The following is a 23,784-nucleotide window of genomic DNA, read 5'->3' on the forward strand; positions in this document are numbered from 1 at the left end:
AAGAAAGGAGGCTAATTTTGGATACACAGACTAATGGCCACCTTGGCATCACTAGTGCAGAGCATCCACAGTGAGAGCCAGCCTGGCCAAGCAGGTTTGCACTCACTGACTGGAATGAAATCCCTTGCAGAATATTTGGCCTGTGAGAAGGAGGATTCTTAGAACCAGGCATTGTTTTTTCTAGCCATCAGATAACAAAACAAGCAACCAAAAAAAGAATAATAAACTATTTTGACTACATCTAGCTTCTGTAAGCAAACCTAGGGTGTTAGTAAGTGGTTATTGCTATCACGTACAGTATTAGGCTTGTTAGGACACAGACAGTGGTGGCACACAACGGGCTCTACCTGAGCTCAGCTGGGACTGGTTCAGAGCCTCTGTAACACATGCAGAACCTGGCTTTACACTATCCAGCTCCAAATCTGCACGTATTGCACGTCAGGTGGGAAGGGGGCAGAGGGACAGAGAGAAGACAAGAGAAAGGACAAAGTTACATGAAAACATCTCCTGGAACAAACCACAGGAGATTAACAATTTCATTTGTAGAGACAGCAATGGGAGAAACAGTGCTAGAGAAACCCAGCTTTCAGTGGTCTGCATTCTAAGGTGTTGCTTCTCTGGCACGTTCTAGACCTGACTGATTCTTAACTAGCAATGTCTGTGTGCAAAAAGAAGTCCAAGATTTGCCAAGGACACAGGATGACTGGCAAAACAGATGAGGTGAGATAGAACGAGTAAACACCCAAATCCCAAGAAAACTTGAGCTGCTGAGGAGGAAGGTGGATGCTACTGGTACCAGAACAACTTGGCTTAAAGCTGGCTCAGGTGTGACCACAGTGTATGCAGTCCAGTTCTCAATTCCAGTGCAAACACACAGATTATGTGCACATAGCACCATAAAAAGTTTCAAAAAAATAATACAAAACAGATCTCAATTTAGGTTGGCAAATGCTAGTAGAAAAATCAGTGATTTTAAGCATAGCTGCAACTTGCACAATAATGGACTTTGGTTCAGAAACTGAAGATTCAGAGCTCCTTTTCTGAGGCACCCTGTCCCAGTTACAAAAATACATTTCAGCCCTTGCCTTCTTATTTGAATCTCAGCTTGTGTTATCTGGGGAAGCTGAGGGCCAAAAAAGAACTTCAGTGTCTAAAAACTGCTTTGTGAACCCAAAAAGGAACTTCCCCTTAACAGCAGCAAAGTCCAAAGAGGACCTCAAGAGCTTCTATACTTTAAAAAAATACAGAAAGTTCTTCCTCAGTGACAAATTCCAGGAGATGTGCTGCCATGCTCTGGCACATCACCAGCCCTGGCCAACTTTCTAGTCTCTGTTGCAATTCCATGAGTCACAAAGGGACAGGGCTGTCGACAGAAAGTAATTTCACATGAAAAACAAGCAGAACCAGTAATAAGCCTTGTACCTTTGAGCAGAAATATTACAGCTGCTCTGGTGTTAAACTCTTTCTTCTCACCAGCAGCTTGAAAGGACAGTGACTCTGAATGTCCAACTTCCAGGATGCACATTAAGTAACCAGAAATCTGGGCTTTCTTTGTATTCATGTTAAAAAGGGCAAAAAGCCTCATCCTGCTTTACAGCTGAACTGCTACTTATCTTTAGCAGGAATAGCTTTTTGAAGGGCTCATAGATTCAAGAAACCTGAATACAAAAATGGAAACAACCCTAAGAAAAATCTTTTCTCCCTACCTGTATGCCCAAAGGAAACTCCTTGGATCTTTAAAGCATTCACTACTGTGATTCTTCCCAGACTTTGGTGGGTTATTTATCAGTGGATATAGCCAGTCACAGCAATAAAGTTTGCCCTCATTCCTAAAAACTCTACCCCAGTTTAAATATTCCCTGGCTCTTGTTGGCTTGGAGTTGAGCAGTGGAGGAAGCCCCAGCACACCCCCATGGCCATGTCTGAATACAAGCCCTGTCCTCCCCTTCCTCTCTGAAGTCTCTGCCTTTATGGCTGGAGAGCATTTGACAGTGTTGGCACATGCTCAGGGGGTTTAGTGTTCACACCAGAAGCAAGAAGTTTGCTGTCAAATAATATTCTTCTCCTGGAGGAAGCCTCTGGACAGGTCTTTTCCAGCCTTGGTGATTCTTTGATGCATGAATAGGAAGCAGGTGCCTGTTTCCCAGGTTACCAGTGCACAGTCTCTATGCCAACAGGCTGCAAGCCTGTATGTGTGTGGGGAAAGCATATACATCCATATATATAGAAACATAGAATCATGGAGGTTGGAAGAGACCTTAAAGATCACCAAGTTCCAGCCCCCCTGCCATGAGCAGGGAACCCAACCACTACATCAGGCTGCACAAAACCTCGTCCAACCTGGCCTTAAAAACCTCCAAGGATGGGGCATCAACAACCTCCCTGGGCAACCCATTCTAGCTCCTCACCACCATTACAGTGAAGAATTTCTTCCTAATATCTCACCTAAATCTCCCCTCTCTCAGTTTAAAACCATCCCCCCTTGTCCTACCACTATCTTCTCTGATGAAAAGCCCCTCCCCAGCTTTCCTGGAGCCCCTTCAGGCACTGGAAGGTGCTCTCAGGTCTCCCTGGAGCCTCCTCTTCTCCAGGCTGAACACCCCAACTCTCCCAGCCTGTCTCCAGAGCAGAGCTGCTCCAGCCCTTGGACCATCTTGGTGGCCTCCTCTGGACCCTCTCCAACAGGTCTGTATCTTTCTTGTGCTGAGGGCACAGCACTCCAGGTGGGGTCTGACCAGAGCAGAGCAGAGGAGGAGAATCACCTCCCTGGCCCTGCTGGCCACACATCTTTTGATGCAGCCCAGGATTATTACCTATTTTGTTCCCTGTCTATCTACAGGATTTGCATATCCAGTTTCCAGACTGATTTATGAACTCCAAACAACATCTCAGGGGGAGTCAACGTGTGTAAATGAGACCTTTACTGTCAAAAATGTTCAATTTGTGCAAATAGGCTCCAGTTTTACCAACACTGGGTTATTGCTGTGAGGTGTAGATTGGCACTAACAGGATCTCAAAAAGCCCAGGACAACCCAAAGCAGGACTCTCTGGTTATGTCAGCCCATCCCACATAACCTGGCAGCTTCACTTTGGGCACTGTGAGATGCTGAGCACAAACAGCATCTTCTGGTCTTAAAAATAAAAGGAATCTTAAGCTTTTTAAAAGGCACGTTAGACTAGAGATTTGTTTTGGTTTGTCTGAATACCCTTCAAAGCATCAGTGCTACTGACCTGCATGTACAGGAGGAGGAAAAAATGAGACAGAGAGAGAGACAGGGAGAGAAAGAGTGCAAGAAGAAAAAAGGAATAAATGAAAACGTACAAGGGGGGAAGTAGCTCCAGGATGCTGGACGGGCTCCGTGGGCAGGGGAGACTGGGAAGGTATAATTAAGAAAAGAAAGAAAAAAAAAACAACAAACAAAAACAAGTTGGTTAAAACAAGGCATGGGTTAATTTCATAGAAAGCTCAGCTAGGCCATACCCAGTGCAAAACACGACCCCCAGACCCAATCCTTCAAGTTGTTTGGTGCTTTATTCCCTGAACACTTAGCAAATTCAGTGGGCTCCAAGAATTCCCCACCCAGGGTGTCCCAGCTCCAAACCAACCCCCCAGGCTTGGCATGCTTGAGCTCTGAGCACAAGGCCATCCCTGCTGAGCACCAGGGCGCAGCGCGGGATCCGACTCGTTCCTTCAGGCTGCTAAGAAGATGTTTATGGTTAAACCCATGGTTCAGTACTTTGCTGAGCCAGAATCAAGGCTGGAAGATGTACCATTTCTTTATGCAGCTGGACAATGCCAACCACTCTGAAAAGGGAACAACTCCCAGATGTTTAAAGGTGCTTTTCGTGTCATTTGGTTCCTTGCACATTGTGCTTCCCTGCATTTCTAAGGGTGCTAAAGCAGGAAGCTGCTTTCTCTTAATGGTCATTCTGTGCAACAAGAAACACAAAATTGTCTCAGATCTGTGTTTGCTTATTGACAAAAAAGAGTTCTCCCTGAAAATCTATACTTGCAGGGAAGGCAGAGATGTACTCCTGCTGGCTCAGCCCCAGCCGTTAGGTGGTTTTTTTTGGATGGAAGAGAAAAATCCAGGAAATCAATTCCCTGCAGATCAGACCAGCTCCAGTCTGGGGTTTAAGCAAGGTGGTGGCTTTCAGAACCTTGGAGAAATATCCACAGCACATTCAAAGCCATCTGCAAGTCTCCTCAAGCAGTAGTCTTCAACACTCCCATTGAGCCTGCAGTCTTGGTCCCCTCACAGCTCTGCCTGAGCTCCACAGGAGCTGGGAATGTGATGTCTTGAAGGATCAATCCTTGGGTCTGTCAATCCTGGGGACATTTTCTGTCTCCTGCATAAAGAACTGCATTGGGTGGCCCTGAGCAGGTTAGTAGGTGTATTCCTGTCTGCTTCCATGCTGGAGATGGATGGATACTTGTCTTGGCTCATTTCACCTACCTTTAATGAGGCAGTGCCCATTGAACACCAAACAACTGGTTTGTTTACACAAGATTAACAAGACCAGTACTAATTACACACAGATTATCTTTCCATATTTTCCTTATAAAAACACTAATTAAGACATAATGCACTCAGCAGTACCAAGCTGCTGTTCAACAGAACAGAATGTTAGTTCTATTTGCATCTTATTTTTCCTGAACTTTATTTAAAAAAAAAAACCCACCCACAATCTTTTTTGTCCAGGGATTAACAACCAGCCTGTTGCAAACCAGGCATGACCCCTAGAGAGCCTGTGATGATTGTAATAGCTCTGACACAAAGAATATAACTCAGGTTGCATTTCTGCAGTTAAAATTAATCCATTCAGGGCTGTACCAGAGCCTTTGGGAGGTCAAAACTGTCTGTTGCCTGATCCAGACCTGAATTTCAATCCTCCTGAAGCTCAGTGGATCATCTGCATTTGGTGTGTTGAACCAGATCAATCTGGATTTTAGGTTTTAATAAAAAAGTATACATTTACAATGACTTGTAATGCTAACAAGTACCCTTTAATGTGTCCTTAGTTGCATATTGTAAGAGCACATTTACCTGTTAAATCTAGATTAAATTAAGGGATCAGGCAGGAATATGAAAAATCCTCCACAAAGGTGGGCAGAGCTGCTGGGGTTATTGACTCTTTCATCCTAAGTGAGACTGAGGAACTTGTGAGAATGACCCCTGAGGCTTTAAAAATGCCCCATTATTTGGAAAACCAGAAAGGGAAGCATTACCTTCTTTCTCCTCCATTTCTTCACTTCAGCTCTAACTGTCCCACTGCAAACTGCAACTTTATTCTTTGTTTCCCCAGTAACCCAGATGCTCCCCATGTTCAGAGACCTTCAACAAGCCCTGGTGCCCAGGCACACTGCAGCAGGTGCCCAGCACAATGCTACTGGAGAGCAACAGCCATGAAACAAATGGCATTGAGATGGGGTGAAGCACAAGGTGAGATCTGACATGTTGTTCAACTACAAGTATCCAGAACGATGAGAAAAAACAGAGTGAAACAGGCAGCTGGAGGTGAACACTGATGTTACTGTGCCACAGGGGTGAGGGGGACAGCACCAACACACAGGCACACACACAGTGAGCCCAGAAATGACCAACCAGACATGGACAGAAGGGAATGAGAAGAGCAAATGTGGCCACACTTTAGAGGCAACTCCCAAATGTTCACTTAGAAGGGGAAAAAAACCAAACCAGCAATTGATGTCTTCCTTCTAAGCAGCACAATGAATATTTAAAAGATTCACTTCTCAGTGAATATCTGAAATTCAAATGCAACCTTTATCCTGTATCTCTTTGCAGTTCTTTAGAAATCCAAGCTGATTCCACCTATTGTAGTACTGAAATTTTGCTAAAGTGTCAGTAAATGGCATTAACTATGACAAACCAGATATCAATTCAATAAAAGAATTTAGGCTAAGAAGTTTAATCACTACAGTGGTGCCTCTGAGTAAGAAGATGGGAAGGATTTAGAAAAAAGGAAAGTGCTCAAGAAATGTGGGGTCTGATGAGCCCACTCTGCCTTCCTGGATCTTTACAGAGTTCTTGCCACACACAGACACAGGTGGGATGGCAGTTTCCATCCCACCTGAAACAAAAACATTTTTTTTCAGCACCAAACATGAACAAAAATGGGGACAGAAGCTTAGAACTGTACTGAAGGGAAAAATACTACTCCAGAGGCAAATTCCAAGACCACCTGAGCACCCTTTCCTCTCCTTGTGGGACCTTCTCAGGTGTAAAAAGTTTGAAAAAGGAAACACTAAACAATTTTGTTCAGAAATAATGAAACTAATTTTCAGGTGATAGTTGGGTGTGCACATGCAGGCACAGATGTGTGTACAGCCCTGCAAGCACACCTACCCCTAGCAGCATTTTGGGAGATGACAGCTTTGACAATCCAAACTTCAGAGGTGACTCAAGGCAAACCCAACATTCTTTCTTATTACTTTGAATTTTCAGAACTGAACACAGTGGAGAGTTTTCCTGTATGGGCCATTTTCTTTCATTTATCTCAGGCACTGGCTGCATTATCCTATTTCCACAGTCAAAGAAAATATGGTTTCTAAAAGCAGGGTTTGCACTTAAACCCAACCCTCCCCTCCCATTCCCTGTGCTTCATTTTCATTTGAACTTCAGTCATTATTTGTACTGCCTTCTAGACTATTGCAATATTTTATGGTTCTGTTAAAATGCTGTCCCCATCACTTCTGCAAATGAAAATCCTCTAATTATAAATAATAATAAAAACCCAGGGCAGGAAGTTCTTTGCCTTCCATCTGCTTTTCATTAGATTACTCAATCCAGCCAAATCTATGGATAACTAAACAACACAAGGAGTTCTATGTTTGTAAATGCCTTGACAGCAAAGAGCTTCATGCTGCAGATACAAAATGTCCTAGATGCTCCACATCATTTTCTGATTAAAGAAAATAAAGTTTGCATGTTGATAAGCATGTCTTATCAAGCCCAAATCTAGAACTCCACATTAATTCGAGATGAAGTTTTCTGCTAATGTTGAGTAAGGACAAAAGCTCCAAGTGGTTCCTTTCAGAAAAGTCTCTGTTCCTTGGGAAATTCCAAACTGATGTTTAAAATACAGCTAAAGGGAGGAAATTAACTGATGTGGGTATTTAAGTACATGAGCAATACTCTACATGCTTGAGCCACATGAAGTGCATGGGATATGGGAGAGGGAAAGGCAAGCTCTTCTGCATCAGCCCAGCAGTGCAATTCCCAGCAGGCTCAGGAGGACCCACCTAGGAGGATCCAGGTGCATATTCCACAGCAGAGCTCCTTGAGCCATCCAGGGTGCTCCAGCAATCCATTTCTGCCCCACGCCACCTTCCTGGAGTGTGGGCATCCAGTGTGGGTGGCAACACAGCCCAGGAACCCCAAACCCCTTCCTCCCTTTTCACCTTTTTATTCCTCCTGGATTTCACACATCATTTGTTTCCCTCCAGGCAGCCAGGTTCCTCCAGGTCTCCAACACCACATTTGACAGCCTTAACCATGGGAACCTCCTCCCTGCCTCCTAGCTCCCACCAAGTCACCATTTCTGTAGCTACCAAGGAAAGAGTCTTCAGCCTTCTGCCTCCACCATACAAGTTGTGTTACTTCCCAAGGTGGAAAAAATGGGAAGTATAAAGCTCCAAAGAAATCTATCAAACATTCTGGGTGCAAAGGAAGGGCAGGGGAGGATTACAGAAACAGCTGCAAGATTCACCCGAGCAACCCTTACATCTGAAGACTCATGAGTGCTCTTCTAGAGCAGCCTTTTGCCTTAAATTGTACACAAAGAACAACTAGCAGGGAAGGTCAACAGGGACAACCTCATGACTTGGCAATATCTTTCAACTTATTACTTTTAATAGGACTTGGGCTTTTGGTATCAACTTTATAACAAACATTTCCCAGCATTGAAAGAGGAAATCCACCCCCTAGTGTGTTGTTAAAGCCAAATAGAGTCTATTAATCTACGCTGCTTCATTATCTCTCATTAAAGAACAGCAAAAATTTACTCACTAGCAGCTCATTACATTTAATTGCCAGAGCCATATTTAATAACAAACACTTGCTTATGATTGTATCTATCAGCCTGGCCTGTATTTAGCTTGAGCTGCCCTTGTCTACATGCTCTGACAGAGACCACAGCAGCGACTGATCCTAGTATTTCCAGATCAACTTCAAACAACAAAAGGCAGACACTGGATTTATGGAATGACCACCTGCTGCAGCACTCTGAGTTGTTAGTGATCCCCGGGACACTGATTCCAGCATATACATTTGCATGTTTGCAATGACAAAGGCTGGAGATACCAGGGGCTGAGAAAACTATTTCCCTCAAGCGTCAGCTCTTTGGGAAGCAGATGGACGGGCTGTGCCACAGCTGAGGGGTGCTCAGGGCTTTGTTCTGCTGAACCAAGAGCTCCAAGCTGTAACACAAGATCTGATAAAATGCCTTTCCCTCAGTAAAAGTCCAACTTTTGAATCACATCTATTTGTTTTAAACTATCCACTCAGCAATCTTGTAAGATAAGGAACATGATTATAAGATAAGAGAACACCAGTTAAGCTGCTTTCCAGCTCCACTTGCCTGCTGCAGGAGGGTTTCAGGATCAGCAATTTCAAACTGCTTTCTCTTGATACAGAAGACAGACAGCTCTGTCTTGATATATATGAGTAGATAAAAAACATAACTGGAAGAATAAAACAAAAGCTTCACCACCAATAAATTCTGCAGAGGTCTCAGTTATTCCAGCGTATCTAACTGCAGTCACGTCCAGAGTGTACTGGGATGACAGCAGAATCAGATCCAAGATCTCCTTTTCTACTTATTTTACCCTTCATAGGCAGAGCTTGGTATTAATCTGCCTGTATTTCATACAAAACAAGACTGTCCAGAAGGCAGCAGAAGTAGATGGAGCCATATACCCAGAGCAGAAACAATCAGGATTCCAAGTTCTGTTGTATCTGACTTTCTCCATCAATCCCCAAACAGAAAGAAGCTTCCAGTAACAAATTAATCTATTCCATCTAAGTCAGCATAAACATTTTTGGGTTGCCTGTATGTTCACTATTTAAAATCCCTAACATCCAACCCTCTCTGGACACCAAGAACTGAGATGTTGGATGGAATCACTAGCTACAGATCACCGAAGGAATCTTCAATTCTTGTAAGCTTAAAATCTTTCAAATCATGCAGGGGATGGACATTGGCAGGAGCTTAGAAAACACTGCAGGTGAAAGCAGAGTCAAGAGTGGGGACTGTTCAGAGAGGTAACGTGTGGGTGATAACACAGAAAGGATAACACAGTGTGTATAAAGATGATCAATGCACAGAGCAGAACACGGTATGTATGAAGGAGATATGAAACATGGAACACCAAGAAGACACCTCCAGTTTCTTCCACTGCATCATAAAACATGATACACTTACCTGGTTTTGGCACAGAATTGGTCACAGACTGAGGAACTTTGTCATTAATTAGTTCAACACACTCACTAGGGAAAAATCCAACCTGTAGTAAAAACAGAGAGAGAGGCAGAATATGAATGGAGTGTTTTTAAGATCTGAACTGAGAAACCAGCCAACTGTTAAACATCTTCCTTGAACTCTGCTTCACAACATGATCCAACATAAAATGACCAGGGTAAGAGTAATTATTTTTGAAAAGGAGGCAGCCAAAAATTCTACAAACCTAATAACTGGTTCTGTAAAATACATTTCTCAGTCTGTTTTCTAAGCCTGGTACACAGGACTGAGATACTCAACTTGCAACAGGGAGAGGACAAGTGTGCCACACACCCTTACAACTCAGGGGAAACTCCAGAGAGAAGGATTTCAGCTGGGTTTCCTGCACCTGGCTGCTTGTCTGTGGCATGAAATGTAATGAGGAGAGCCAGAGGTCTCAGCTTTCAGCATCCCAGCTATCTCTACTCAGGTCTCACCAACACTTGACCTTTTTTCACTGTCACAATACTATATTCACAAGCCCTTTAACATTTTATTCCTTTAAAAAACTTAAATCAAGTATGGGTCAATAGATTTGCATGTCTGCACAGTCCCACTGCAAAAAAAGGCAAATTCTTGTAGGATAAGCCAGGAGAAGACACTTTGAGTGCAGAGAGATCTCTTCTGTGTCCTCACCTGGTTGTGTGTGCTTGGTCTGATGAGTGTGGGTAACAAGGGATACTCCTGAAGGGTTCCAATTAAACATGTTTAAAGGCCTTCCTAAAAAAGTTCAAATATGGTTTTAGCTAGATTGAATTAAATTCAATCTTAGAACTGAGAACAGGTTTAATAAGATATACATGGAGTAAAATGAGTTCTACATTTGTAAGTAAGAACCCAGTAATTTGACTAGGAATAAACACAAGTGTTTTTAGAAGGAACAGCATGATGCAGAAAAAACCATCTCTGCCACGAGGCAAAACTCATGGTGTGTTTCTTATTATCTGCTCCTGGACATGGACAAATCCATACAACTGTTGTGTCTCAGTTACCCTCTCAGCAAAGGACAAAGGAGAATGGTGCCACAACATCCATTCCTGCCAACTGCTTGGAGAGAGGAGCTGACACCCCCCCCAGGCTGTTGAACTGGGATGATTTACTGGTGTATCTGCTAATTGAGCTGAAACAGAAAGAATATTCCAGAAACAATCCCCAGAGGCAAGACTCTCCATGGCAAATATTTGAAGCTGCTTCAAAAGCAACACCCCACCCTGGGCTACCCCAGAGCACTGCTGTGCCCAGCATGGTGACAGGCACTGGATGCAGCAGCTTCTCTGCTGCCAGCACCACTGACACCTCCAAGGGCCCAAGTCACAGCAAGGTCCTGGGACTGGCTCCTTTCAAATGCTTTGCAGCATTCCTGCACTGACCTTCCCCACAGCACTGTTCCCTGCTTCCCTTCTAGCTCAGACTTGCTGGAGAGATTATCTAAACCAGCACGAGGGCTGGAGACTAGAGCATGGGGAGGATCTTTATGTTTTGTTTCAATAGGATGTGCCTCCAGAAATACCCATGCCACTCAAAGGTGTCTCCATCTGGGGAGAAGTGAAATTATTTCCCTTTCAATATTGAAGGATTCAGACCAAGACATGACCAGGTAGGAATTTTACACTTCCCAGCATCCCAACCTTTTCTCCACTTTCCAGTGTCTTCCTTCTTACTCTCACCCCAGGTGAAAGTCCAGCCAGACCAGCTCCCTTGGCACCTTCTATCCTTAGTCCATATTTCCCGACCTTGTCCTCCCATATCCCACCTCCTGACCCAACACAGCTTCTGTACTGTGCCATGTAATCCAAGCACCACCACCCTTCTGAGACACCCCAGACCAGGATTTCCTGCCCTGTGTCAGGCATGTGATCTGGACAGCTGAAAGCATCAAGTCACTTGAGGCAGCCACAGTTTGGGCAAGTGCTGCAACAATCCATGGCGAGGAGCCAGGGGATGGGCCCCACGCTGATGGAAAGAGGAGAAGTGGGCCAGGACTGCTGCCATCCATGTCAGCACATCTATGAAATCCTTTGGAGCCACCATGCAGCCAGCACTGAGTCTGGCCAGCAGTCCCTTCTCTACACGCCCAAAGAGTGGTGATCAACAGCTCCATGGAGCTCCATCTCCAGATGGAGACCTCTGATGAGTGGTGTTCCCCAAGGGCCAGTACTTGGACCACTGCTATTTGACATCTTTGTCAGTGACATGGCCAGTGGCTCTGAGTGCAGCCTCAGCCAGTTTGCCAACAACATAAAAGTGTGTGGGGAGGTGACAGGCTGGAGGGAAGGGATCCATCCAGAGGGACCCTGACAGGCTGGAGAGGTGGGCTTGTGCTAACTGCATGAAGTTCAACCAGGCCAAGTGCAAGGTCCTGCAGCTGGGTTGGGGCAATCCCAAGCAGAAATACAGGCTGGGGGGAGAATGGATTGAAAACAGTCCAGGGGAGAAGGACCTGGGGGTGATGGTGGATGAGAAGCTCCACATGGGCAGGCACCGTGAGACCCACCGTGAGGCCCAGAGACCACCCGTGTCCTGGGCTGCAGCAAGAGCAGCGTGGCCAGCAGGTCTGGGGAGGAGATTCTACCCCTTTACATGATCTTGTGAGACCTCAGCTGGAGAAATGGGTCCAGTTCTGGAGCCCCCAACACAAGAAGGTAATTAATTTCTTGAAGAGACTCCAGAGGAGGCCATGAAGATGATCCAAGGGCTGGAGCAGCTCTGCTCTGGAGCCAGGCTGGGAGAGTTGGGGTGTTCAGCCTGGAGAAGAGAAGGCTCCAGGGAGAGCTTAGAGCACCTTCCAGTGCCTGAAGGGGCTCCAGGAAAGCTGGGGAGGGACTTGGGACAAGGGCAGGGAGGGAGAGGACAAGGAGGAATGGATGAAAACTGGAAGAGGGAGATTGAGGTGAGACATGAGGAGGAAATTCTGGAGTGTGAGGGTGGTGAGAGCCTGGCCCAGGTTGCCCAGGGAAGCTGTGGCTGCCCCATCCCTGGCAGTGTTGAAGGGCAGGTTGGATGGGGCTTGGAGCAGCCTGGGCTGGTGGGAAGTGGCCCTGCCCATGCAGGGGGGTTGGAACCTGACGATCCTTGGGGTCCCTTCCAACTCAAACCATTCTATGATTCTATGATTCTATGATTTTGCACAATTTCCTTTAATCTCCAAGGAAAAAAGTAATGTCTTTTACCTAATCCAAGTTGATTTTCACCCATAAACCCCCAAGCAATGTCATGCACGGTGTGTCCAGGTGTCTCCAGACTTTGAAATTATTCCAAATTCCCTAAGGGAAGCGACAGTAAACAGTAATAGCAGGTAACTTCTGCTTCCCCCACTCACAAAATCCAGCAAGGCAACATTTTGTCCAAGTAAGAGGACAAACTGGAATCCATCATACTTAGTGCTAAAAACCTGGAATACGCTTTTTGTTAAGATATGACAGCACAGGAACAGAACTTGAACCAGCAGCTCTAGGGAGCAGCAGACCTTGCTTCTCTCATCTCTGGCTCCCACTAATTCCTGGCCTGTGCCTTTCCCTTCTGCTCAGGTGACCCACAGAGCTGAAGAACCCATCCAGAACCCAGGACAATGTCCAGCTTCTCCCACCCACGCACTCAGCTGGGGGTGCCAATTTTGCCAGGAGATGATATCCCCAAGTTACACAACACAGGGGTGGGTTTTGTGCAGGTTAGAGACAGAAAGATGCCAATTAGCACAAGAAAAGCAGCAGCAATAGAAGCACCACATAGAGGGGCCCTTCTTCAGGCAGCTCCCAGCTCAGGGATGCTGCTTTGCTAGGACAACAGGCTGACTGGTACATACACAGAGTACTGGTATTTAAATAAAACTGATTATTTTGTTTTAAAATATTTCCCTGTAGCCAAGAGTCTCTCTTGGACACTTCATGTGCAAGGGAGATGCAGGAGGCAATTTTTAAGTTAGGAAAAACGTGCCCATCCAGTGAAATCTCAGCTCCATCCCACAAATGATGCATTTGGGAGACTCCACAGCTGCAGTGATATGGGTTCTCTCATGCTGATTGCTTCCAGAACTTCTTTAATTGTTCACAACCAATAATTATAATGGTTTTTCAAGGGAAAGAGCATTTTTACTTGTGCTAGTGTTGACAAGCTCTCTGATGTTAACTTATGATAATAATGCTGACAGTTTACATTTTTTGACTTATTTATTCTGACTTTTCTTGTAAGATCCCCAAGAGATCATCTTTAGGGTCATAACCTCTAACTTAGGCCTCATTCCCACCCACTTACAAGATGCTGCTTTTTCTCCCATGGAAAAGTTTCCATGATTTTGTATAAATAAATGGGTTTAGTCCCAGAGCTAATCTCAACAGATGTAGCAAAGCTCTCTTAGAGCTTGAGCCAGGATTAGAGGATTTGGCAAAGTATGAAAATGAATAGCAAGGGTAGTAGATATTTAGATAAATACTCATCTAAAGGTTAATAAAAATCACTAACACCTTAACCAGAGGAGGAAAGCACAAACTACTGGTGTATGCAAGAGCTACTGGATCTTATTTTCACTTTTATGTCAGTGTCTGTTGGAACTGGAAGAGCCACGAGACTTTAAGGAGAAAAGTCAAAGCAACAGTAATAATTTTCAGTGTAGGAGGAGGGAATTGAAACAAATGAGAAAGCAGTAGCAACATAAATGGCAAACAAACCACTATTTGAGAGATTTTGATTGGGTTTTGGTTTTGACATAGGGCATTTTTACTAATTGGACTCCTATGTTCCCATCACTTGCAGGTTATTTATTACAAAATGATGCACAAGAAAAAGAAAATGCTCTCTACTAACAGCCTGTTTTACTCTTGACCAATCCAAGACAGAATATATCCCTTTATGGGAAATCCTGGTCAGGTTCAGGATGGAACATGGTTTGAAGGCAAGGGCCTCCAGTTTCCCAACCAGTGCAAGCTCAGGGAAGCACAGATACATTCCAAAAAATTCCAAACTATACCCAAAACAGGGAATTATTCAGAACATCAAAAGGCAGTTAAGCATCAAAAAAGGGCCTGTCCCAAACGATTCAGCTTCCTGAAACAGAGTTACTGATTGAAAAGACAAAGCATGAAGAAACAGGAGAACAAAGAGGGCTGGAAGGCTGTTAATGTGGAGGTGGCTGTAATTTAGGTAACAACCTTACAATGAAAGCAGTGACTCACCAAGGACATTTGAAAAGAAATAAGCTGGAGGAAAAAATGTCTTTTAAATCATTTTGCTTTAAGCAGAGAACATGATAAGAATCCTGGTGGGTTGTTTTGTTCTGCACAGGATTAAGTGTCTTGCACTGCAGTCATTACCTCAGGTATTGGGAGAGAGGCAAAAGGAATCTGCAGCAGAAGAAACCCAGTGAGGTGTGCTCCTGAAGGAAAGCTCTGGCTGGCACAGGGAAATTTGCCTTCCATGCTGAATCAAACTGCAGTTCACATTGAACATCCTTATAACCCATCAGATCTGCATTTCTGCTGAAGTCTGTAGCCCTGCCTCTTGTTCATCTGCAGAACACTGAGAAACCCCCGGAGCTAATGGATGGGGGACAAGCAGAAGTGAATGCACCTCTGCCCAGCCACACGGGTCACACCTGGCTTCAGTGCACGAAGCCAGGCAGGTTCTTTTCAGTCAAGATGTAGTTTTTCACCATGCTCAGCAAAACCTTGTTCTCCTCCTACCAAGACGTGATTTACAGTGTAAACTGGGGTGCAGATGATAAAACCTTGTTCCTCTCCTAGCACAAAGCAAAAACCTGAGAAGTAACACAAACAAACTGTCCAAACATTTGGTCTTTGGACCTTCTCCTTTTATCTCAGAACCACAATTATCTGGCCAGACAGCCTTTGCTGATTTTATTAATTCGAATGGCTGGATCAATAGATTTCTATCACATTTAAAGTGGCTACTGTTCATAAAGGGGAACAGAATTCTTTGCCTATAACAAATGCTTTAAAGGCTGCAGTTTCCTCAGTTCTTAGCCCCATTGCTATAGCAACATTTTTCACCTATACATTCCTTTTAAGTATTCATCAAGTACACTCTGTACTGAACTGTAACACAACCCTAGGTCTGGTCTATCAACACCAGAGAGAACTGTCCTTTCTCAGTGTCCCTGCAGCAGTTAGTATGGCCAAAAAGCTCCATTCCAACAAGGAATGTACTTCTTCTGTACCCTGACAGCCTCTGGGCCCTAAACTTGCAACCCAGCTAAAAACCCTCTCCCTCTGTGCACAAGGCTACAATTTGCATCCCTTGGTAGCTGATGGAAATAAAAAGCTCTGATAAACACATCTCAAGGAAATGACAGAAACTGTCAGGAAAAATGCACCTCTCTGCAAATCAGGCCCATGGTTGTGTGAAGAGATATATCTGTGGAGTAATAACTGAGTTAGCAAAGCTTCTGAAATGACTGCCTGTCAACAGGGATGCAGCTGTGAAAAACCACCTCTGAGCTAACTAGCTTTGCTCTGCTGTCAGCAGGACAGGAAGCATGCAGATGGTCTGTACCCGAACTCAGCTGACAGGCAGGAACTTCTTAAAACAGGCTAACTTCATTTTCTGCATGTGTGCAACACATCCTGAGAGCTGCTGAAACTCACATTGTGGCTGCTGGATTGCCAGAGAGTGGGGTTCAGTGGCCACGATCTGATTCATAGCGTGAACGACTCCTGCTAGAATTTAAGATGCAAGATTATTCCACCCCTAATTTTCTGTTATGCAAAAAGATGGTGCTCTGTTGCTGCAGCTGTTCAGATCTGTTGTGCCAGTACTGACTGGGGTGGATATAGACAAACCCCTTTGCAAGCAGTTTGCTCATCATTGTACCTTTGGGAAAGCACAATAGCATTGCTCTGATCTGAGAGACAGAAGGCAGTGACAAACTGCTCAAGGGCTCCCTTGCTACTTTTGTCTTTAATCACCCATGATGCTCTTCATTTCTAGCCCCAATTTCAGCCAGCCTGCTGGCATGCAGGGAGCTTGCACTGAGCAATGGAATGGAGCTGCTGGGTGGGGACACCCTACGCCTGTCACCCATCAGCTTCGTGCAAAGTGTCTGTTGTCATGCACAGACCACAGAGGATTTCTGCTTTATTGATTCACTTGGAAGTTAAACGTGGCACAGTCTGATCATTCCAAGTGGTGCTAAAGGATTTAATTAATTTTTGATAGGATGGCAAATACTAAAATCAGAACAGAAGTCCCACAAAGACACTATTCAAAACCAGAACACCAGTCATTTGCTCAAGAAGTATCACTGCACTAACTCTAGGAACAAATTTCATTTCAGAGCAGGTATCATATGTCCACACTGCTCTGCTTTTACAAATGAGACACTAGCTGGATTCCTACATCTGATACTAAGTCAACAGAAGCTGTATCTCACATGCTTTGGCTCATCAAACAGAAATGCAATCATGGAACTAACACTCCATTGAGGTGGGATCTGTTGTGTTTGTAGATCCCATTGCACACAGCCCTGGTGCAGAACCACAGCCTGGCTCTGGCACAGAAGGGTCTGTCAGGGAAAATCTGAGGTACTTTGAGAAGACCTTCCAGGCCAAAATATGCAAGTGTCTGGTCAATTCTGACCCTCTCCAGAGCAAACTCGTAATTCCACCTACTCACAGACAGCAGCTGCAGTATGAAAATCCCTCCTGCTTAAAAGGAGCTGAAATGTGAGACACTACAGTGTGAGGAGGCACAAAGGCAGTTGACTCAACCTTCAGCAGCTTTGGGGTTTTGTTTCATAAAGACTTTTTTAAATTTCCCAGTGAGCAATTCCAAGCAAGGGAACACCAGCTCTTTGGGAAAGAAACTGACATTTCCATGCAAAAGTTTTGGTACCTAATCCCCAGGTTTAGGATGTTTTGAAAATTCAGTCTAAATCTCTCTGCTACAGTACGTACAGAGATCAGTAACTGAGCACTGCACAGTAATGCAGACAGGAAAGCACAGGTTACTGGGGTGCCAGTCCCAGTCAGTGTCTTCTCCACTGGCTTTTTCTGAGTCCTCCATGTTCTGACTGATCCAGTTTCAGACAGTGGCAGGAATGGGATGATGTGAGTAACAGTGTCAGCTGCCTTGGTGGAGGTGCAACACAAGCTTCCACCAACATCAGGCCAGCTGTCCATCACAGGGACATGACTGTCCCCACCTCCCACAGCCAGGCAGGGAGACAACACCTTATGAAGACCTCCAGCCCAAGTTGGAGAGAAAGGGGAAGTCCTCAACACAGGGACACTCAGCTCACAGCCATGAGTAACCCTGTGCAGGCACAGCAGGTCTGTGACCACCCTGCTGAGTTCCCTGCCTTTATTTAAGTTGCCCTATCAAGTCTGATGCTTGTGCCTACCTGAAATCCATGTTTCCCTCTCCACCACGTGGTCAGCTCCTTTGGTGGCATATCAATAACAGACACTATGTCTCCCACCTGCAAAAGATCAACATCAATCAGAGCCTGCAACTTGGCCAGGAGGAGAGCACAAGCCCAAAACTGTGTTCTTCAGCCCTGCAAAAAACTGTATGATGTGTGGATGTGTGAGCAACTGCACCAGTGCCCATCTGGAGACATCTGCCTTTGTAAAATCTGTGAGGTAGGAGAGTTGCTGCTTTGTACAACACACAGGACCCAGCTGTTCTTAAGGAAACAGCTCTCCAAGGCAGCAGGCTCTCTGCCAAGGGGCACAGAAGTCTCCTGATTAAACTGTAGACAGAAGTAAGAATGGAGAGTGTAAAACACTTCACAAAACTTTCTCAAGTAGCTGAACTAATTGTTACTACATGTCCTAGACAGGTGTATGTAGGCAATTACATATGTTACCTTGTTTCCTTTCACAGCAAAAAGTGGAGCTCCCTTTGTAGCTCACAAACTGACCAAGACATGCTTCTCTGAATCAGAAAACAAACAGAAGTGGTGTCGTGGGACAGCAACAGGAAGGAAAACAAGCACAGAGACAAACAGGTTTTCTGAAGCCTTCCTCTTTTCCATTAAAATGTAATTCTGCAGTGATTCAAAAGGAAATCAGTACAATCAATCCTGGATGTGGTTTGGTGGGGGGATCAAGATTGTGTGGCCTCTATGACAGAAAATAAGATAGGCCAGAGCAGAAGGACAGAACCTCAATAAATACTGCAGCTAGGGATAGCAAAACTTGGTAATAGCCTTTGCCAGATGTTTTACACTGATGAGTCTCAAAGTGCTTTACAAAGAAGGTAACACAGCCCCATTTTTCAGACAGGGGTAAGTGAGGCAGAGGGAAGTGAAGTGCATTCCTCAAGGGCACAGCAAGCCAACTGCACAGCACATTTCCATTGAGGAAGCTGCTGTCACCACACTGAGCAGAGAAGAATTGTTCTGAGTACTGGGAGCAAATGCCAGGCAGCTACTTTTGTAATTGGTCATTAGAAATTAACAACAGCCTAAACTAAAGATAAAGTTTGGGTCAGAGAACAGAGCATTGTAAAGAGACTGCTCATATTCCACTGCTGTTCTGCCAAGGCTTCTCCCTGCACAAGCTCAGCAAGCCACACGTGCCCTGCTTTCCCTGCTGTGCCTCTTCACAACTTGTTGGACTGTGGGGCAGCTGCTGGCAGGGGCTGTAAGATTTACAGCAGCCAGTACCATCTTAGTGCTTTTATTAATACAGAGGCACTGACAAACAGCCTGTGTCCTGCACTGTGTGCATTTTCACTTGGAAGATGACACACTCACATGTCCTCTGATTAGCACAGTTCTTTGGTGTACACTAATAACTGCCTGGTTCTCAGTATGAACAAAACTCTGGCAGCACCAGACAAGCACAATTATTTTACTTCCTGCTGTGCTATGAATGTGACCACAGAAGCTCCTTTGGGCACTGTTTTCCTTTACACTTTTTTGTGTATCACTGAACACTGACAGCACCACTGCACATACACACTCGGAGCATAAAATGCCACTTTCTGGGCAGACTTCTCAGGAGCCAGATACTTGGACTTCCAGGGGCTGATGTCCCAGAGCTTTGCTCCACAACAGCTCCTACTCTGCATCAAGTAAGATGTTCAGAACAGCAGCAGATTATCACCTGCCCTTTAAGTACCAAATTTTTGACAGGCTGGTTCTTTCCTTTTCATGGGAGCAGAAGCTCTTAAAAATTATTTTAGGCACAGACTTGTGAGCAGGAACAGAGGCTGTGCAAACTGGTCAGTGAATAATTCAACTGGCCTGTGTCCAGGTGCACACATATGTGGACAGTCTTCCTGAAAAGAGACAACATACTTTTAACCCACTACACAATACAAGCTATGCAGGGTCTGTCGCTGCTCAGAGCCCAGGCTGGAGCACTTGGCAGTGTCTGTTTATTTAGAAGACACCAATGCCAAGCAAAGCTGTATTTTAAAGATGACTTAACTCCTCCCTTTATCCAACCCAGTGCAAATTGAATATTCAACTGAATTTTCTAAGCTTCACCTCACAAAACATTCTGAAACTGTCTGAATATTTTCCTGATGCACACAGACACACACAGGTTACACTCTTCCATACATGACAACAAGGAATGTAAGGTCACTTCATTATTTACCTCAAAGGACAGCTCGTCTGCTGCTTGAGCAATATATCTCTTAATAACATGGGCAGCAGCAATAGCAGGAACATTAATGGATGATTCCTCATGGACTAGCAGGTGATTCCCCTTGTTATCAATCTGAAACAAAGAGCAGAGGACTGTGAGGCAGCTGAGGACAAGAGAGGAGATATTTTATTGGTGCTCACACATGGCAGAGATTTCAAGCTGATTTCCAGAGACAGCACAGCTTGGGGGCCCCCGAGGAGCAGCAGGGAGGGACAGCACAGGGCACAGCACACCCAGAAAGGAAGAGAAATTCATAAAGCCTGTTTCAGGAGGTTGTATGGTTCCTTCCATCCCGCTCAGGACAAAAATGCTGCATTTGTTCATCTCTATATTCAAACAGGAACAAGGCAGTGACTGTTTACACCTCCTTTCAACACCAAATCATACTTGTTTTCCTGAAGGACTTACAATGGCAATACAAAACCAACTACCAAAATTCTTTGAAAAGTGGAATTAATGCTCAAGAAGAGGCACTGAGGAAAGGAGGAAATGCTGTCAAACTGAAAACTAGTGTCACTTTCAACTTTCTTCCACCCTTTTATTTCTTTTTTCAAGAAAACAGGGCTCCTAGTCCTTGCTGCAATCAGCCTACTTTGAAAATTCCTAATTTATGTGCTTGTGTAATATTTTGTAAGGTTCTCAGTTAATTGGAAAGGTTACTTTGTTTTGCATGTGCAATAGGCTTGTTGTAAATTCTAGTTTCCTCTCTCTATATAACTTCCTTCCTCTCTTTGTGCTGAGAAGGTTTCCAAGATTTCTCTCATCCCAGAGGATTTCAGCATGAGGAGCATATCAGTGGGGAAATTGCAGGAAAAATGCACTCAATCCTTATCACAACCATTTAAAAATGAATTGCAGTGGTCTAATAATAGTTGTTTCTATTCCTGGTGTGCAGCAGTTTCATCAGGCAGTGGAAAGACACAGATATCTCTGCCCAGACTAACCAGCAAGAGCCCTGCTGACACAGGCAGGTGCAGGGCATCGCTTGGTCCCGTTCTTTCCTGCACGCCTTGCCCACTGAAGTCTATTGTTTCAGATGGTAGAAGACCATTAACAGAGAAACCAAAGCTGCAGCTGCAATCCACAATATCCAGACAGTGCCACTGCAAGCACAACACAGGCTCTGTTGAGCAGATTAATCAACAGTGATGGCAAACAGGAGCAGATCATATTTCTTGTTTCTGCAGCTATTGCAAAGAAAAGCAAAAAAGCAGAAAACAAGAACTCAGACAGCTCCAATCATTTCAGAAACCTGCTGCCCTTGCAGCACTGCCTTGCCAAAGAGGAGCAGAAGGACCTATGCACTTTTTGCAACCTGTTACTCAGAGACTTCAGCCATGAACTGGATTTGCCCAGATGCTGCACTGACACAACTGCTGCTCCACTGGAATGGCCACCTCCTTTTATTTTGTGATTATCAGCAGAATGAGATGTCTTTGGAGGATGAAATCCAAGCAAGAGGGGGAAAAAAGCTCCTTCTTTCTTAACATTGGATCTGATCATGTTGGTTCTGTGGCCTCCTACAGGAGAGGGGACATGATGTGACAGGGGAATGAAGCTGGTAGGAGCATTTTAGTGACACCAATAGGTCTGGAAAGATTGTATCTCTTTCTGGAAGGGCAGAGGAGCCCGTTTTTTACTTGCTCTCGTGCTAAGTCCAGGAAACAAAGGATAACCTGAGCTCCATACTGTACCTCCATCCATGTGAGAGCAGGCCCACAGTTGATCTTGTTGCCTGCTATGGCTGAGAGCCGGGACAGGTAAGCCATCAGCATCTGGGTGACAAGCTGGAACAGAAACAGACAGACATACATGGTTCTGTTGGTGCTCCAGAGTCTGGAGAGACTTCTTCAGACTTGCAGAGACCATAAATTATCCATCTTGTTTGGAGGGCAAACTCCACACAGTGTAACAATGGTCACCCAAAAAATGTGCAAAGAAGCACTAGGAGAGTAATAGTTTTTATAAGATATATATTTTCCTAATTTCCCTTGTCAAGACACCTTAAATCCAAAGCCTTCCTCTCACCATGAATTTACAAACAAACAAATCATTTGTGTTATGGCCAAACACATCTGAGACCCATTTAGCAAAACAAAACAAAACTCTGGCTGCCCCTTCCACCCACTTGCAAACCCTTCAGAATGTGGCAACTCAGAATGACCCCTTGGTGAAAGAGTAATCTTTCAAACAGTAGAAGAGGGTTTTAAAAATCCATTTAGCAAGGTCCCTTCTGTAATAGTAAACTTGCTTTTATTCAAGAGAAGCTAGTGAGCTCTTTCCAAAGCTTCACAGTGACAGTTATAAAGCAGTATTGTAGCCCAGAGTTTGTAGGACTGTTTAAAACATTGTTCTCTTCAAGCAGCTGTTAAATGTGGTCAGTTGACAATAAAAAATACAGCATGGGACACCCCACAGCTGCAGAATTACATTTCACAGAGCAGTAGAGCTGTTCAGCATCTTTACATCTTCTGCACTTTCAGATATAATGCAGATTTTCAGGCTCATGCTGTAAGGTACAAATTAAATCAATTGTACAAATAAAGATGTAAAGAGACAGGAATGCCTAAAATATTAATTTAAGAAAACAAAGCCAAGAATTCATTCTCCTGGAAATTGCTGCTTCTGCTGAATTTAAGAGACTAGAAGCTTTAAATTCTCTTCAGAAATAGCCTGCATGAAGCAACTAATAAATCAGATTCTGTGATGAGCAGCTCCCCCTGCTCAGAGGCAGCAGCCCTGCAGCCAGTGCCTGCTGTTCCAGAGCCCCCAGTCCTTGCCTGCTGGGCATGGAGAGAACACGGGATCTGATTTCTAGATCCTGGATGGATTCTTCTTTGAATGCTTGGAATGGCCTCCATTTCCTCACTTCCATTTTCAGCTACACATCTCGTGGGCAGGCAACATCAGCCTCCTGACACAGCATGTCAGAATTTTTCCATCCTTGTGCCTGATGGTCAGGGACAAACACACAAGTGCAGGTCCCAGGGATAAATGACCTGTGAAATGGAGCAATGGGCACTGCCCGGCGCAGCGCCACACGCTCCTCCCGCAGACAGACCCAGGCCAAACACTTTTGTTCTGCTCTGCTGGCTCAAATAACCCCTGTGGCCCTGCATCACACTGCCTCTCTCTCCACGTCTTCCAAAATGATGCAGTCAAGACACATCTGCTGCTTCCCAGAGATTATTTTGGATGTGAATAAATCTCTAAATTATCAACAGCCAAGAAGTGGAAGAAATTCCAGCTCACCATGTTCCAGGTGAAGACACTTAAGAACTGAAAAATACTTCTTATTCATTCAGGAAAAAAGCCACTCTTTAGGCTTTTTAAAGACCATTTACACAACACACCAACTGAAATGCTCTTAAAAAACAGCTTCAGTAATTTTCAGTTTATAAATTTAAGTCTAGCATTCCAAATGGGATTACTTGTGCAGTGCTACAGCCCTACAACAGCATGATTTCCCAGGAATGTTAAGTTGCTAACATTAGTTTAGGACCGTATCACTAAAAAAGCTGCCAAAGACACAACAAAATTCTTATCTAAGGTACTAATAGGACAGCTTCTTTCCTGACACTCTCCAGAACCATTCCACGTTTAGCAGCACATTCATTCGTACCAACCTGCAGGGCACTTCCCTTCAGATAACTGA

General features: G+C 44.6%; 1 protein-coding gene across 3 annotated transcripts in view; it reads right to left on the reverse strand.

The window, feature by feature from the left end:
* The window catches only part of ARHGAP32 (Rho GTPase activating protein 32), a 97,752-nt gene that overhangs the window by 55,240 nt on the left and 18,728 nt on the right, over positions 1 to 23,784 (reverse strand). Inside the window, exons 3-7 of one of the 3 annotated variants that reach the window (XM_051638471.1) lie at positions 21,824 to 21,916; positions 20,079 to 20,201; positions 17,870 to 17,947; positions 9,445 to 9,526; positions 348 to 422 (exon numbers count right to left, since the gene is read on the reverse strand). In XM_051638471.1, the coding sequence (XP_051494431.1) occupies positions 348 to 422; positions 9,445 to 9,526; positions 17,870 to 17,947; positions 20,079 to 20,201; positions 21,824 to 21,904 (439 nt within the window). In that variant the 5' untranslated portion in view covers positions 21,905 to 21,916. Of the gene's footprint in view, positions 1 to 347; positions 423 to 3,322; positions 3,357 to 9,444; positions 9,527 to 17,869; positions 17,948 to 20,078; positions 20,202 to 21,823; positions 21,917 to 23,784 lie in introns of those variants that run through there. The other 2 variants (XM_051638475.1, XM_051638473.1) reach the window with 2 other exon arrangements.

Source organism: Apus apus, chromosome 22, assembly GCF_020740795.1.
Source record: "Apus apus isolate bApuApu2 chromosome 22, bApuApu2.pri.cur, whole genome shotgun sequence".
NCBI lineage: Eukaryota > Metazoa > Chordata > Aves > Apodiformes > Apodidae > Apus > Apus apus.